This window comes from Sitophilus oryzae, unplaced genomic scaffold, assembly GCF_002938485.1.
Source record: "Sitophilus oryzae breed Bouriz unplaced genomic scaffold, Soryzae_2.0 scaffold_1576_pilon_pilon, whole genome shotgun sequence".
Taxonomy (NCBI): Eukaryota; Metazoa; Arthropoda; class Insecta; order Coleoptera; family Curculionidae; genus Sitophilus; species Sitophilus oryzae.
The window spans coordinates 2,372,895-2,389,625 of NW_022146254.1; the positions used below are offsets into that span (position 1 = coordinate 2,372,895).

General features: G+C 33.0%; 1 protein-coding gene across 4 annotated transcripts in view; it reads left to right on the forward strand.

The window, feature by feature from the left end:
- LOC115879399 (autism susceptibility gene 2 protein-like) overlaps positions 1 to 16,731 on the forward strand; it is a 466,988-nt gene that overhangs the window by 437,819 nt on the left and 12,438 nt on the right. For all 4 annotated transcript variants that reach the window (XM_030896221.1, XM_030896223.1, XM_030896222.1 and 1 more), the window contains one exon: positions 15,368 to 15,633. In XM_030896221.1, coding sequence (XP_030752081.1) covers positions 15,368 to 15,633 — 266 coding nt within the window. The remainder of the gene's footprint in view (positions 1 to 15,367; positions 15,634 to 16,731) is intronic.

Below are 16,731 nucleotides of genomic sequence, written 5' to 3' on the forward strand. Positions count from 1 at the left end.
TTTTCTTGCAGGCGGTCGAGTGAAAAAGTAAATTGCATTAACCTGAGAGCCTTGTTTTTTATTTGCATAACGTTACATCAAATCTGGTAAATGTTAACATAATTTTTAGTGTTTCCCATTCGGGGTAGATCCATGATACAAAGAAAACAAGGTATGATATTGCGCAGGTTGATTACTACGTCACAGGTCACACTGGCACGCTCCGCACGCCAATTTCAAATCGTCAGACTGATGACACATATTGTAAAAATTACTTTTCAAATGTCAAGCTCAATGATTTGACATAACTTTTGAGGTTATTTCCTAATTCTTCCCTTTTTTTTGTGTTTTCTTTTATTAGTGGCAATTGAACAATATGGATCTTTTTGTATGGTGTAGTGATGTCACAGGTGATATGCGCAAACGAAACGAAATTGGAGCCGCTATCGATCATACCTTGGCTTCTTTCTATCACGGGATAGATCTACCCCTTTGTAAAACAATTTAACTCGCTCTGAGTAACTATCTGTGCCATACGCGGCTACGAAAATCACTATAATAAACTTGAAACTGTACCTGTGTACCAATATCCTCTAGTTGTGTGCTAGGAAGTCAATTTTCTTGCATATTTTTATCGATAGGTTTGAATAATGGTCTAGATAAAGCATCTAGCTCAGTTGTCAGCTTAGAATTAGAATTATTAGTGTTAGTAACTCGCATTTTCATTGGAGGACACTGTCATATTTATTTCAATTCAATAATCAACAAGAATATTCGTATAATTTAACAAAATTACTGTAAACCTCTATAAATACGAATTGTTGGTTAGGTTCAAAAAAAATTTCTCTTCTTAAAGAAATTTAAGCGTTAACATTATTAGGTATTTGCATAAAAGTGTGTATTTGGATGGTATTCCACAAAATTTGCAGACTATTGAGGAAACAGAAAATGTACAAATTACAGAAATAAATTGAAAATAATAGTTATATTAAAAAGGCATTATTTAGTCACTTTTTCAAACATGTCTTTTAAATCCTTCAATTTAAAAGCTGTTAGTAAGAAGTCTCACTTCAAATATGCGCACATAGTGCACACACTGTTTTTTTATAACCGTTCTTTTAGAATTAGAATTTATAATGAGTAGGAGGGGGGTTAATCACTGCGACATTACAGATCTACTGTGTCCCCCTTTCTTGAGTTATAACTCATCATACAGTCCCAGGGCTTTGACAAAAGCCAATATCTAGGACAGTTTTACAGAGGGTAGTTCTCCATCTCCAATATCAGTCGTATCAAAGTTCATGGTACGAATGGTTGTCGTCTCGGCGCACTCAGTGATGAGGTGTTCTGGTGTTTCCCCATTTTCCCCACAGAATCTGCATTCGCCGTTTCTTCTTAGTTTCAATCTACTGAGGTGTTAATTGAGGAGACAGTGTCCTGTTAAAAACCCCGTGGCAATCCGAAGATTGTTCTTACTTAACTACAGGAAGATCTTTGATTTTTCTTGGTCGTAAGCCCTCAGAAACTTCTTCGAGTGTCTTAGACCGTTGCAAGATTCCCATTCCAGGTTGCGGATGGAGTCTTCCAAGTTCTTGAGTTCCGCCTTTAGTTGGTTACCACTTGGGAAGCAGAACGGTTCTGGTCCAGTTAATGGAGTGTTCGCTCCTTTTCTAGCTAGATCATTTGCTTTTTCATTTCCTTCTATCCCTTAGGGAGCAGGCACCCAGAGTAGGAGGATTTTGTTTTCTTTGTCTAATTTATTCAACTTCTCTAGGCATTCTTTGACCAATTTCGAATTGATTGATACTGAGTTGATCGCTTTTAACGCTGCTTGACTATCAGATAAGATTGCTACTTCTTATTTCCAATAGTTCCTATCTAAGATAAGTTACATAAATCTACGCATCTTTCGATAGCGTAGATTTCTGCCTGTAGGATGCTAGGGTAGGTGCCCATTGGTTCGAAGTATTTAGTTCTCGGTCCAAATACTCCGATCCCTGTTCCCGCATTGGTTTTGGAAGCCTAACCGTTCTTGCTTACGCATAGAAGTTCAGTAGCTCGTCTGGTGAAATTTAAACTTTGCACCATAATTTTTCAACCAATAAGGAATCGGGGACCACATTTTCCATGTATCAATACTGAATAACTGTACATCTTTTAATATACAGAAGAATTATTTCAGATTTCGACATATTTTAGTCTAGAAACATGTGTTTCTTTAGTATGATTTTCTCACATTTTACACTATTTTTTGACCGAAAAAAATTACGTATTATTTGCCAAAACCCCCTCTTCCCTCACGTGAGATTCGACTTGACAACCCCTAACTCAAAAAAATCACAACTGAATTTCCTGGATTGGTCGCTCTAGAACTATATCTCAGAAGATATTTCTGGTAACTTCTTTCTAAAACCAGCAGATTCTTAGGGTTATATTCCAGTTTTACTTAAGATGTTTACTTTTTTTACTTACATTTGGATTGCTCAACTATATTTGGAGATCTACAGTAGTACAACTTACTAAACTTAAAATTTTCAATTCGAATGTCAAATCAGTATTGCTGTATAGTGCAGAGACCTGGAAAATTACATCGCCATTAATTAACAAACTCCAAGTTTTTAAAAACCGCTGTCTGCGTAAAATCGTAGGAATATTCTGGCCAAATACTATCAGAAATGAGGATTTATGGAGCTTCACCAACCAGAGGCAGGTGTATAACGAGATCAAACTTAGGAAATGAAGGTGGATTGGTCACACTTTAAGGCGAAGTGACACCAATATTACTAGCAGAGCTATTGAGTGGAATCCACAAGGCAGTAGAAGAACTGGTCGTCCAAGACATACATGGCAAAGGACAATTAAAAAGGAAATCGAAGCAGTAAACCGAAAATGGCGAGATGTCAAATCACTTGCCAAAAACCGAACCCGCTGGAGAGCGTTTATTGAAGCCCTATGCTCCACGTAGGAGTAAAGGACAAAATGAATGAATGATTTAGGATGTGATCATTTTTGTTTATGTAGAACAGTTAATTCTCCGAAAAAATCCTTACAATTCTGAATTTTACTGAAACTAATTAGTCTAAAATAAACTCAACAAAATTATTACTTGCTGCCCTACCCCTATATGGTGTTTGATTAAGAAAACTAATAAATATGTTTGCAATGAAAACGAGATTGCTAATCATATTTTAATTGCCAGTGATTAACGTATTAATTACAGAAATAAACTATGTTGGTTTTTACAACATGTAAATAAGAACAAGTATTTATCTATCTATTGATCTCTGTAGGTTTCCACAAATATAATTTAGTTTTTTACGTTAGGATTGTTTACAGTATTTCTTGGAGATAATTAATATAAAATTAATTGTGGTAACGAAATGTTGTTTGATGAATTTTATAGCAGTAGAAAATATAAAATTTATTAATTGATTCTTTGGGAAATAATATTGCCTCTATAAGAAACAGTCTAATTATACGAGATATATCTAGACTTTTATTATTAATGTCTCTTCAATTCAATCATTTTGATGGCGTGTACACCAGGTTTTGTTGATTTCCCTGTAGATATTTAGTGCGTATGGCCAAGTAGCTATCGTGAAAATGCATAAATAACAATTCAAAAATAAGTGGCGTGCGGTGAAATTTTTAGAAGGGGAAGCGATTTGATACAAGTAATAAAAATGTATTAACTACAAATTCGGGGTACGAGCGTTGGTATCTCGGAAACCGTAATAGATACGAACATGGTTAAATTGGGAGAAAATTGTGCCTTGGGATGTTCGACAACATGCTATCAAAAAAAGTTTCTAAAATTTCAAGAATTGCTGAGTTTTTCGAAAAAAATTATTTTTTATTTGGTTTTTCTTTTGTTTTTTTTTTAATTGCACCATCAGTATTTTTTTTTTACTTTATTCGATAGAAAATGACACTCTGAATAGAATGACATATCATATGTCAACTTTTGACATTTTCACGTGTGGTTTATTTGAAATTGTAACATGCGGTCCAAAACGGCAATTTGACTCGAAATGCCAAGTGTGTGGTACCAAATTATTCGTAAAAAATTCTCTTTTCAAATTTGCTAATGAGCCACTTTCGTCCCATTTGACAAAATTGAGATATGATTAAAAATATATCTTTTAACCTGCCAGGACAAAACACTAAAAACGTTCGGCGATCAAGTCTATTTTTCCAAGACTCCTTGATTAAAAATTAGTGTTTTTAACACAGCCATAGCACTCTCGATTAAAATTTAAAATACATTTTTTAAGCGAGAATGTTAAAAGATAATATGTGATATACTATGTGTACTAACATACCAAATTTTGTTATTTTGAAAAAATAAAAAAGTTATAGGAGTGAACCACTTCAGACGCACCCGGTATATTAAAATTTTAACTATATTTACCAGAAGTGGCGAATTATTAACAGTTTTATTTCTTCTGGTATTTGATTTTATTTGTGCTTGTAGTTTTAGTTATGTACATAAATAAATAATTTGCTCAATAAGTTGTTGAATATAATATACAAGTTTTAAATCTAATTGCGAAAGAAGTAATAATGGTAAATTTATTCGCCATAAATTGTGTAACGACAGTTTTTAACCCCGAGTTCGAACTACCAATAACTACGAGAAATTCTAACGCGTGGGTTTTACAACTTCTGCCAGTAATAAGCCATTTTACTTGGGTCGTAAAATTTCACCTAATGGTAATTATTATTGGAAAGGCTGTTAAAGTCGCTGATGATGTTTTTGTGTAAGATTTTATTACTTTGTTTGGTCATTAAATTGAAAGGTTATGATATTTTAAAGCGTGTCATTTTTGTTTAATTTAAAATGTATTTTAATTTTAGGCATTAGTATTTTAATATTATAGAGGACGTCAATATTCTTATTTGAAATTGAAATTAAATCCGTGTCGTATTTAAAATAATTTTAAATTTATTATTAACTTAATTGTCTTAATTGCAAATTTCACAGTATATGAATTTTTTAATTTGAATATAATTTACCGCATTAATACTTACTACATATTTTAAATGCAAATATAAACGTGCAACATTATTATTGTATAGTGCATGTCAGAAAATTACTTTTCATTCCAGATGTAACAGAGCATTGTTACTTAAATAACCGAATACATTAATAAGCGATACCGTATTACGCTAATAGAGAAATATCGGTAACGATAATAACGTGGTAATGTAGTAGGAGAAATCTTCCGTCAACTGGACTGGACTAACAAAGGATTAAAAATAGATGGAGAATATTTCAGCCAACTAAGATTTGTTGATGGCATAGTCCTAATGCCAATAGCCTTCCATATAACACACAATATCCGCAGGATATTCATAGAATGTCGGAATGTCCCATTATAAGATCATCTTATAAAGACATCTATAGGATATCCTCCAGACATCCTGAAATCCTGTAGATGTCTCAGAATAGAATATCCTATGGATATCTCTCTCTCTCTCTCTCTGTCGTATATCTAATGTACATCCAGCTAAGATATTCAAACATGCTCATGATAATAAAATATCCTAACAATATCGTCTAGATATTTAGGAAAAATAAATAATGTACTACTTTTTATATTACATAAAATGCAATAGACCATACAGATAGATATATATTACGTCAAGGCAACAAAATATCCTGTTGGTATCTTATGGATAATCTGGATATTTATGAGCTTGGCCACTCCCAGTAATACAGAGAATTTAAAACGCCCGCGCAAAAAATTTCCCACAATCCATCTCGACAGTTGTTTATTTTTGATGGTTTTTGCATCCTGTATTATTCAGTTCTGGAGTTAGTGAAATTCGAGGTGAATTCGGTCGTTTGTCGATATTGGATGGGCTTAAAAATGTCTGAATCTAACAAAACTGGTTGAGTTTGACTTAGTTTTTTCTTATACTCATAGTTCTAGCCTTGTTCTAGCAGAAATTCTATCCTAACCTCAACTAATGTCGAAAACGACGAACAACTCAGGCTCTCACAATGAAGAATTTGTGACAAAATTATAGGTGATGACAAAAATATAGGTAGATTTTTGGGTTTAAATTGTGAATTTCTGGAATGTGTGGTGTTAGAAATTATACCTGTATCCTGTGTGCTAACTTTGATGTAAACTGTTGCTGCTAGACATAAACTGCTAGACTCCATAAAGGGTAGTATAATCTGGTATAATACCATACGATCGAAATAAACGGCGTCAGAGGTGGCTTGGAAATGAAGATTGCTGTTATTTTGTACGTAAAATTATATGGGGAATGTCGTCGATCGTAATTTTCAAGCCAATTGAACGCCGTTTTTTTTCGATGGTACAGTATAAATTGAAAGCTCTTAACTCATACAAATAAACTTCTAAATTTTGACGCAAAATTCATTGACATAATATGTAGGTATATTTTAGAGCTGTTAATAAAAATATCCAATGAATAACGTCAAAATCTGGCTAAATAAAACTAAATCGCGAACGTTTTTTACTATAAACTAAGGATGAAGTAAGTATTGTCAAATAACAGTCCTCATATAATGTCCTAAAAATATTCTATAATGCTCCCAACATCATCCTTGTATTATCCTAGAAATATCCCAAATAATCGTAAAAGGCTTGCCTAGGGATGTCTTGAAGATGACTTTTTTTGTCCCACTTGGATATCCCATAAATATCCTCCTCTGGTTTTTGGATATCCCTAAGATATTTACTATATCCTTGGTGGATATCCTCAAGATATCTATAGGATTCTGTTGTGTTATATGGGCTTGAATAACTACAATCCCAAAGTAATGAACTAAATACAGATAGCAATAAAGTGGATCTCAAATTGAACTTAACAAAAACTAAAGTATTGTACAACGAACTAGTGGACAGAAAAGACACTAATAAATAACACAACACTGGAAACAGTAGAAGAATACATAAATATTTGGGACAACTAATACACAGCCCTGGATCTCTACTCCCATAAACCAACAGAAGAATTAAGTTAGCATGGAAGAAACTCCATCATATTCAAATTTAGAATGCCACTTTATCAAAAGAAGAAAACATTCGACCAATGTGTACTACCAGTGATGACCTAAATCTGGACACTTATCACAAACGGACATCATAAGGAAACTGCAAGTCGCACAACACTCAATGGATCGAAGTAATTATACTGGGAAGAACCAAGAGAGACCGTAAAAGAATAAAGTGGATACGACAAAAGACCCAAGTAATAGATGTCATCCACAGAGTAAAATCTCTGAAAGGGCAATGGGCAGGACACCTGGCAAGAAGGACGGACAACACGGATGAACCACAAAAATTACAGCATGGTACCCACGAGGAATTAAGACACCTAGAAGAAGACCTAGCCTGAGATGGGACTATGATATTAGGAAATTAGCAGGGATAACTGGGCCCGCATAGCCATCAATCAACATGGGTCCAACTATCAATTGACAACAATGGAGTCAAAACATCAATGGATCACAAAGAGAAATGGCTGAATAAACTGCAAAAGATGATGAATAACGTAAAAGTTTGTACATTGTTGTCGATTATAGTGCAGTGCTTTATAACATAAAATAAATATAAAATAAATGTCTGACAATGTAGTTATATAAATAAATATATACTTGAAATGAATCTGTAACTATTTCTTTGTCAGTTTAATGATCTTTTTAATAAAATATTAAAATTTTGATCTTTAAACGTAAATTTGACAACACCGGTAATCAATACCAGCTGTCAGAACACTTCTTCAACTTGAACTTGAATAGAAGTATAATCATATTTTAGTTTTAAAATAATCAATACTTAGATGTGGACCAATCACAGAGTGCAAGTAAATTTAAAAATTTGAATACATTAACCATGCACGGAAATTATTCATGCTTAATTTAACTTAAACAGGCACGGGTATTTTAAATAGTAATTTAGCATTACTACTAAACTAATATTTTTTGTTTGCTTTAAATGCAAATATATTACGTACGACATATTGTAGATTGCATGTCTGAATAATTTTCTCTTACCAATGTAACTGGATTCTATGTGTGAATTTTTAATTTGACTTTTCATAGTATGAACTTGAACTATTATATTCATGACTGATATTCAACTGAAATGAAAATTTGTTATGTGCAATACTATTTTTGTTTTAATGTTTCAATATTCTCTATGTTACGTACTGTAAATTTAATGTAAATTATGTAAATTTTTGTAATTTCAAATTTAACAACAATGTATTCTTAAATATTTTATATGTAAGTATACAAAATTTAATTTTCCATATTACATTTATTTGTATTTTTTACAGGAAACTTAACTATTTAAAAGATACTAAATTTATACGATAACAGCTATCCTTAAGTAGGATTAAAGTATTTGCCCACTGTTAACTAAATATAATTACACCAATAAAATTTTATTTTTTCTTTATTTAAGGTGCATGTCTTTGAAAATGATTATTAGGGAATTCCCAAGATAGATTTATTATCGACGCTTACATTGAACGTGAGAGTTTTAAATATTAAATGCTTTTAATACTTAAAATCAGGGTTGGCATGATTTAAATCAAATGATTTAAATCATGATTTAAATCGTGATTTAAATCAAGTGATTTTTTTAATTTTAATCACGTGAAACTTTATAATAAATCAAAAAATAACTGTAATAGTTATAAAAATGTGTCCTAGAAAACTCTAAAAAATATTTCTATAACAGATATAACAGAAAATAAATCCAAAAATAATTGTAAACGTTATAAAACTATATAAAAATATCTATTCATCCATTTAATTGTTAGACCGATTTTTGAACTAATTTCGTGTGAATCCATTAGACCGCTAAACGTAAGGATTTATTTTAAAATTTATGTATAAATAACAAATATTTGCTGTCCGAATACATAGCATTTGCAAAGTCTAGTGCAGAACTGGGTTCTTCTAATATAGAGGCTATATCTTCATTCCCGAGAATCTATAATCGTTGTCAGAAAATATGTTGTTTTATATTTTTTTTTTGAAACGGTTGTATGTTTCCAAATTCCTACCGACATTTTGATCTGCAGTAAATACTTTACACTTTGACATTAGATAATACATACTAATTTCATTCTCGACTAAGACTATTTCCGAAGAATAGTGTATTGTTTTATTAGGAGTAAAAATTATACTTTTTTTGACGATGCTGTACCTTTGAAGGACCATTGTAAAGCTATTCCGACGTTACAATGAGGCATAAAAGTACATTTTTACTCCGAATAGAACATACCATTTTTTTTAAACATTACAAATAATTTTTTAATCAATTTCATACATTGCAAATAATATAAACAGTTATCGAGCAACAATTTGTACACTCGTTGAATTTGACACTTAATATCAGTTTAATAATATAATATTTTTGTACTTTTTTGCTTAGGCGTAACAGTGCTTTACTTTTATGCCTAGGCTAAATGACAAAAATTAATACTTTTGAGACGTTTAAAAAAATCCTTTTGATCCGAAGCGAACGACTTTTTTTGCGGAATATAGTGGTGACCGATGTGGAAAAATCACACACCCCGTAGAATTGTTAATGTTATCGGTATCGGGGTATATATTTAGCCATTTAGGATAGGACTTTAATTGGAAATAAGTCCTAGTCATTTGAAAATCCGATTTAAATATTGTTTTGAATTAAAATAAAAAAAATCTGATTTAAATCAAAAAAATCTGATTAAAATCAAAAAAATCGGATTTTTTTGATTTTTTTTAAAAAATCAACATTTTTTCCAACCCTGCTTAAAATATCGATGGTAACTAACTATGGCGTTGTTAACTCAGCTATGTTCACCTAGGTCATTACCTTCAACCAAAATATTAATAATACGGCATTAAGCTTTCTCTATTTACAGCTAAACTATTGCAGAATTGTCTAATAATAATCAATATTATTTCTACTAATTTACACATTGCGGAATGACTATTAGCTTTATAGCATTTACCATTAACAGCATCGTAAACTTGCAATAGCCTTTCTTCAATTTGAACCTCCTTTTTTGCTTATTAGAATTCACTTCTTTATAATTATTTTAAAGACTGTAAATTATCTTGTCAAAGCGTATTAACTTGATTGTTTAGAAGCATAGAAGACAATTGGAAATTGTATTTACAGTTAACATTAAATGTATGTAATAATAATAATTCAAAAGTTATGAAAAATTCGAAAGCTTCAGGTTAATTGAGAGAGAAAGAATTAGCGGTTAAGTTTAGATTTCACAATATCTTTTAACGCAAATGTCAAATTATATTCTGTTAATTACATGATACCGGTTTTAAACTTGTAGTGACACCGTTCTACGCAATACACCGGTAGCGATGTTGACACCAGTACACCTACTGAAAAACCTATTGTCATCAATACCTGAAACCGGTGTTCATATTGACACCGGTGTTCATTTCGACACCGATCAGATTTAATATGAATTTATTAATTAAGATTATTTCTTTTTTAACCAGTTTAACAAAACACCGGTGTCGAGATCAAAACTGGTATCGTAGTAAAAACCGGTGTGAAGATGAACACCGGTGCCAGTGTTGATACCGGTACATTGAATAGCCCATATTTGGCCACCGGGGTCAGCCCAACACCGGTTTTAACGCGATGTGCCGGTTTTGAGAACAGGCTTACCTACATGGAGGCATAATATCCCAAAGCAAAATGACGAAGATTATATTTTCTCCAGCGGAGACAGCTGCAACCTCACAGAAAATTTAAGTCTTTTTTTGACTTAAATCATTTTAATGACTTAAATTATTTGATTTTAAGTCATATTTCGAAAGCTGACTTAAAATTTAAGTCATTTTTAAAATGACTTGTGATTTAAGTCTTTATTCCGAATTAGAAAAAAAATTAAGTCATTAAAAAAATTTTTAAAAGTCTTTTAAAAGATTTAAGTCTTTTTATAAAAGATTTAAGTTATTAAAAAAAGATTTAAACCTTTTTTTAATGACTTAAAGAGTCCATTTAGTCTTTAATATGGTTCTAAACAATCAAGTTGATACGCCTTGACAATATAATTTACAGGCTTTAAAATTATAAGGAAGTTAATTCTAATAAGCAAAAAAGGAGGTTCAAATTGAAGAAAAACTATTATAAAGTTAGTTTTAGACATATAGACAAGAGTCCGGAAAAGTAGCAAAATAAGCGTTCGGCATTTAACGTTTTATGTAAAACTGGCTAGGTATTTTTACTCAAATGAAGAAGGAAATTAAAGATAAAGGACTATACTATATCCGCCTTGTAGCACATTTTTAGACAACTTCTTTATTTTTAAGATTTTGCTGGTCAATCATCAACAAAATATTACTTATGTTTGGACTAAATTTTCTCTAAAATAAAAACATAATTTAAAATTCTGTTACAATACGGAAATAGATTGAAGTTTTGTGATTACAGTGATATATAATTTATATGGTTTTGTAACAAATTGCTCGATATTTTATGACAAATGCTGAAGCTCTGCAAACCTTAATCAAGCCTTAATTAAAGCACGTGTGTTTGGAATTTTGGATATGGCTTAACACGACAGGATCGGGCTAAGGGCAGATTTTTGAAATATTATATATATTTCCTTCGGCCATACACCCGCTTTACCCGACCCACGAGAGCGACCCCAAAAGTACAGCGTAATAGACTCTAAGTCATTTTAGAAAAGATTAAAGTCTTTTTTTCATAAGTTTTTAACAGCGGCATTAAATATGTGTTTACCATCTTTAGTTTCATAAAAAAGTAGCAACTGTGAAACCTTAGTATGCCTATACCGCTGCTCATAAACGAGAAACACTGAAAAACACACAAAAATGGGACAACCTGTACAAAGTACCACGAAATTTAATTTTATTTAAGTTATTGATGTTTTTATATATAGTCTGTCTAACGACAAAATCCTTGACAGTGATAGATGTGTCTGTCATTTAAATTTCAAAGTAGTTTATTTTATTTTACAAAGAAATAAGTTAGTACAATTGGAACGCATAATTAATATATTTAAATTTTGAGTGACAAGTGATTATTTCAAAATATTGTGAACAAAAACTGCATAAAACTGAAAAAATCTAATCTTGGTTAATTAACTTTAATCTTTTTTTTTTCTGCAGTACTAAAATGTATTATTTACCTATCATGTGATGTTATTTTACAGGTACTCCAGTTTTTGGTACCATATACGAGATGGTATACAACTTTATTTGTGGCTAATACAACTCTCTGGCCATAGTCTCTGGCAAACTGTGTCTCTGGCGGTCTCTGTGCACCGAATATTAACTGTAAACTATGGTCTGGGTCAGCACTTAATTTTCCCTCGAGTTTTCCTCCAATTAATTTTACAAAACACGAAACACAAGTAACAACGCAGTCCTAAATGCAAAATGCAAAACATTTATCATTTCTATTTGACATAATTTGACACAAAATTGTAACCAATAACTTGGCTAAGAGTTTGACAATTCTCAAAAATCTTAAGTCGAGTTCATACGCATAGGCGTCCGTTTGTCGTTCATCGTTGCGTGAAACCAATAATATGGGAATATGATCTGTCATTTTTGAAATAAACCAATAAAACTGGTTAAAAACAACAAGAGACGACGCATGACGTATTTATTTATAAACCCATCCATAGTTAACTTAAAAAATATTAGAAACTTTTTTTAGTGAAATAAATGGATGGGTATGGAAGTCATCTGCTTTCTTCTATCATCGTCTGTCGAAATCTTACCTGAGAAAAAAAACAGTGTATGTGTTTTATGTTCTTGATGCGTTAATTTTTTATTTGTTTATTATAGTAATATAGGTATATTATTATTGTATATTGTAGTTCTATTTAAAAAAAAGACTTAGGTAAGTCAAAAAAAAGACTTAAATAACGTTATATTGATTTAAGTCTTTACAAAAATGACTTGACTTGGAAGAAAATGACTTAAGTCAAAGACATAAAACTTAAGTCATTTGAACTTTATATTGAAATTGACTTCAGACTTATTTTGATTTTAGAAATGACTTCAGAGTTATTTTAAAGTCTTTTTAAAACTGACTTGTTGCAGCTCTGGCGGAGAACTGTTTTTTATTAAGATTATTTATCATCATTCACTGACTGGATTGTAATTTCGTACACCTTTGAAACGTCACTCAAAAAAAGATGTTTTCTTTCTTGGCTAATATTATAAAGTAGGTACACTTAACCATAAAGTTCTTTTTTTATATTAATAACTACATGTTAATAGTATGCTAAAAAGAAAAACATTTTCACACATTTGCCTACTACAGGCTTAATGGTCGGGATATAAATATATTAAAGCGACCATTATCATCCATCAGTGTTTTACAACGTAATTACAATACGCGCTCAATCCCATTGCAAGGCTGCGGCCCACTCGAATGGAAATAAGTCGATTTTTTCCTTCTCGGTATGGGTGTTGGTCGCCCGCTTACATTGATTTACCGACTTAATAAAAAGTTATTAAGTATTTGTATTGTTCGGTATTATTTATGGTCGTTTAGTAGGCAGTAAATTGACTTTCGATCGATCCGGATTGATAATTTATTGTTCTGCGGCTAATAGCGGATGATTACAATTAATTTCGAATCGATTTTGGATATTAGGAGAGGGATATATTACTATTTTATTAGCTGGTATATAATTAGACAAATTAGACGTTGAACTAGTTCGTTTACATTTAAATTACTATTTAATTATACACGTGGGGAATGTAATTATAATGTATTAATAATACTACAATATAAAATATGAGTTTTTTATTGTAAAAGGTTAGAGTTGGTTAGGTTGAAGCGTTGATTAAGATAAAATATAAATTTATATCGTAATAAATTATACAGTATTATGCATACATGTATATAATTATTTATTAATTAATTCAATTGTTGTTTTTATTTAGTCACATTCTCTATTCTTTTATTAGTTTTGCTATTAAATATACTGTGTCAAAAAAATGCAATACCTATGGAGGGTGCTTTAATTTAGACTATTATATTGTTTGTGAGCAAAAATTGAATGAGTCGTTCCTATCACGAGTATTAAAAATGAATCGTGAGATTCGATTCACTGCTTAGAATACGGTTCGTTTAATTGAATCGTGGCCAGCCCGAATCCATAAAATATGAACGATGAGCCGTAAAAATTCGTGAGAATTGAATCGGATCACAATGCGATTGTTCGTTTCTACGGCTCGTTCATTCGAAGAGTCGTGAGAATTGATTCATTGTTTACAATACGGCTCGTTCAATTGAATCGTGGCCAGCACGGATCCATAAAATCTGAACGATGAGCCGTATATAAAAAACAGTCGTAAGAATTAAATCGGATCACAATGCGACTAGTTCGTTTCTACGGCGGTGATATAAGCATAGAGAAAGTCGGGCACCAATATTTAGACTTGAACGAAAGCCCTAAACAAAAATCATGGGCATAAAATGCAAACGATAAGAAAGCTATTTACAAGAAAAAAAACTTATTTATACTGTGCCTAGTACTGGAGTACCTGTATAATGTATTCAATTTTAACGTTAATATTTTTGTTAAAATAATATTTACCGAATCATTAAATGATGGACTAAAAAACGAAATCGTGTTTTTATGCAACTTCAAATAACTATGGCCTCTGCTTAATATGATAGAAAAACGACGTCGGCGATAGTTATGAAATGAAAATCGCTGTTATTTTATATGTAAAATTACTTGGGGAATGTGATCGATGTTCATTTCCAAGTAAACTGAACGCCATTTTTTTTCTAGCATACGGTATTATGTACTATTTATTATATGATTATTAAATCGGAATTAAAATCGACTCTAAAATTGGTATTAAGAAGTAAATTGCGCATGTGATGATTCGTTCAAACGAACGAATCGTAGGAGTCGATTCAATATGAGAAATTGAATCGTGTGATACGATTCACTAAAAAGAATCGTAATGCCCATCACTACTACACACTCGTAAAGGAGTCACGGAATCGATTAGATAAGGTAATCTCTTCATTGCGTAGAGGCTCCAGTCTTCATCCTAACATATCTTTGGCATGTCTTCTTAGACCGACCACATGTGGTCGTGCACTGCTGTGTATATTAAATTTTGAATTATCTCGTTATAGCCCAGTTAGTCTGGAGATCAAGCTGGAAATGTTTTTCTACTAGTCCGTTGTTAATTAGCAACGAACTAGTCTCAGCGAAATGTTTAAAAAAAACTTTCTCCACTGGCATCGAATGATACTTTTGAGAAGTTAATGAGAAGAGATCATATTGCCTAAGCATTTCCGCTGAGATTAGTTGGTTTATTATACTATTATTGCATTGAATACCGAATTAATATTAAACTTTTTATTTGCAGATCCTGGTCCACCGACAACTCTCACCGCCTCGATCGCGCCCGCTGCCGCCGCCGTCGCTCCTCAACCACCTCCTCCACCGCTCTCTTCCATGCCGCCGGCAGCCGCCCCCATCGCTCCACCGGCTGCCGCCCCTTCCGCTCTCCACCCGGCCGCCTCCTTGGACCCCGCGGGACACGCGGTGGGCAGGACGGACAGTCCGGCCGTGGCCACATCTGCCAACGCGGCCGTGGCTCCCAGTCCCGGACAGTATCATCATTCATTCCAGGTAGGATATATCAAAACAGTTGTTGATTTGTAGAAGGGAAAGTTAATCACTGCGAGCTTATAGATCTATTGTATATTTCTTGAGTTACAACTCATCATTCAGTCTCAAGGCTTTGACAAAAACCAGTATCTGAAACGGTTTTACAGAGGTTAGTTCTCCATTTCCTATATCATTCGTCTTAGTGAATACGAATACGAATGGTATACCATTCGTATTCGTACTCACTAAGAGTGTGTCCCATGAGAACCTGCGGCGGCGAGGACCTATTGTGGCTCAGTTTTTACAAGCTTTTTAATGGAAAAAGAGCAGTAAAGTTCACCCTCAAGACCCAGCCTTCTGACATAGGCTGTTATATCCGAGGGTGGTATGTCTCCTAGGTCTGATAGGTCTAGCATGGTTTTGCCAAACACCTCAAACCTGGTCATGCCTCCAGCGGGGCTGGAACACATAACGCACTTCATTGTTTCATCATCTTCCATACAGAGTCAGCATTTGGCGTCTTCCACCAATCCTCTGTAGGTGTAATCTCAGCCGGCAGTGGCCTGTGTATACTGCAGTGAGCGTACGCGCTCCATTCCTACCAGTTTTTAAGTGTTCTCCTGTTCTACGTTTGGATGACCTTGCTAGGATTTTTTTGGCATGTTAGGTTAGGTTAGGTCATTCCAGTCCCGAAACGTTGCACCCTAACCCATTCACAGAGCTTACCTCTTGCGAGATTTTTTGGAACACTAAGTGTCGGTTCTGGGCCCACGAATGGCGAACCTGCACCAGTTTTGGCAAGGGAATCAGTACGTTCCTTTCCCTGTAGGCCGATATCTCTCTATCCATATCGCCGCGCCGTATCCATATTAACGACACTTTGTTCCTATCTCCTAATGTATTGAGTAGTTTCTTACAATGAAAAATCGTTATAGACGTGCTTCTCGTTGCCTCAAGTGCTTTCCACGCGGCTTGATTATCCGAAAATATGTTTATTGTTTTCCCGGTGTATTGCTACCAGCAATTGCACACAGGGTTCAATAGCATACAGCTCAGCTTGGAAAATTGTAGTGTGTTTTCGAAGACTGTGGTGAATCTCAGTCTTTAGACTGCTGCCGT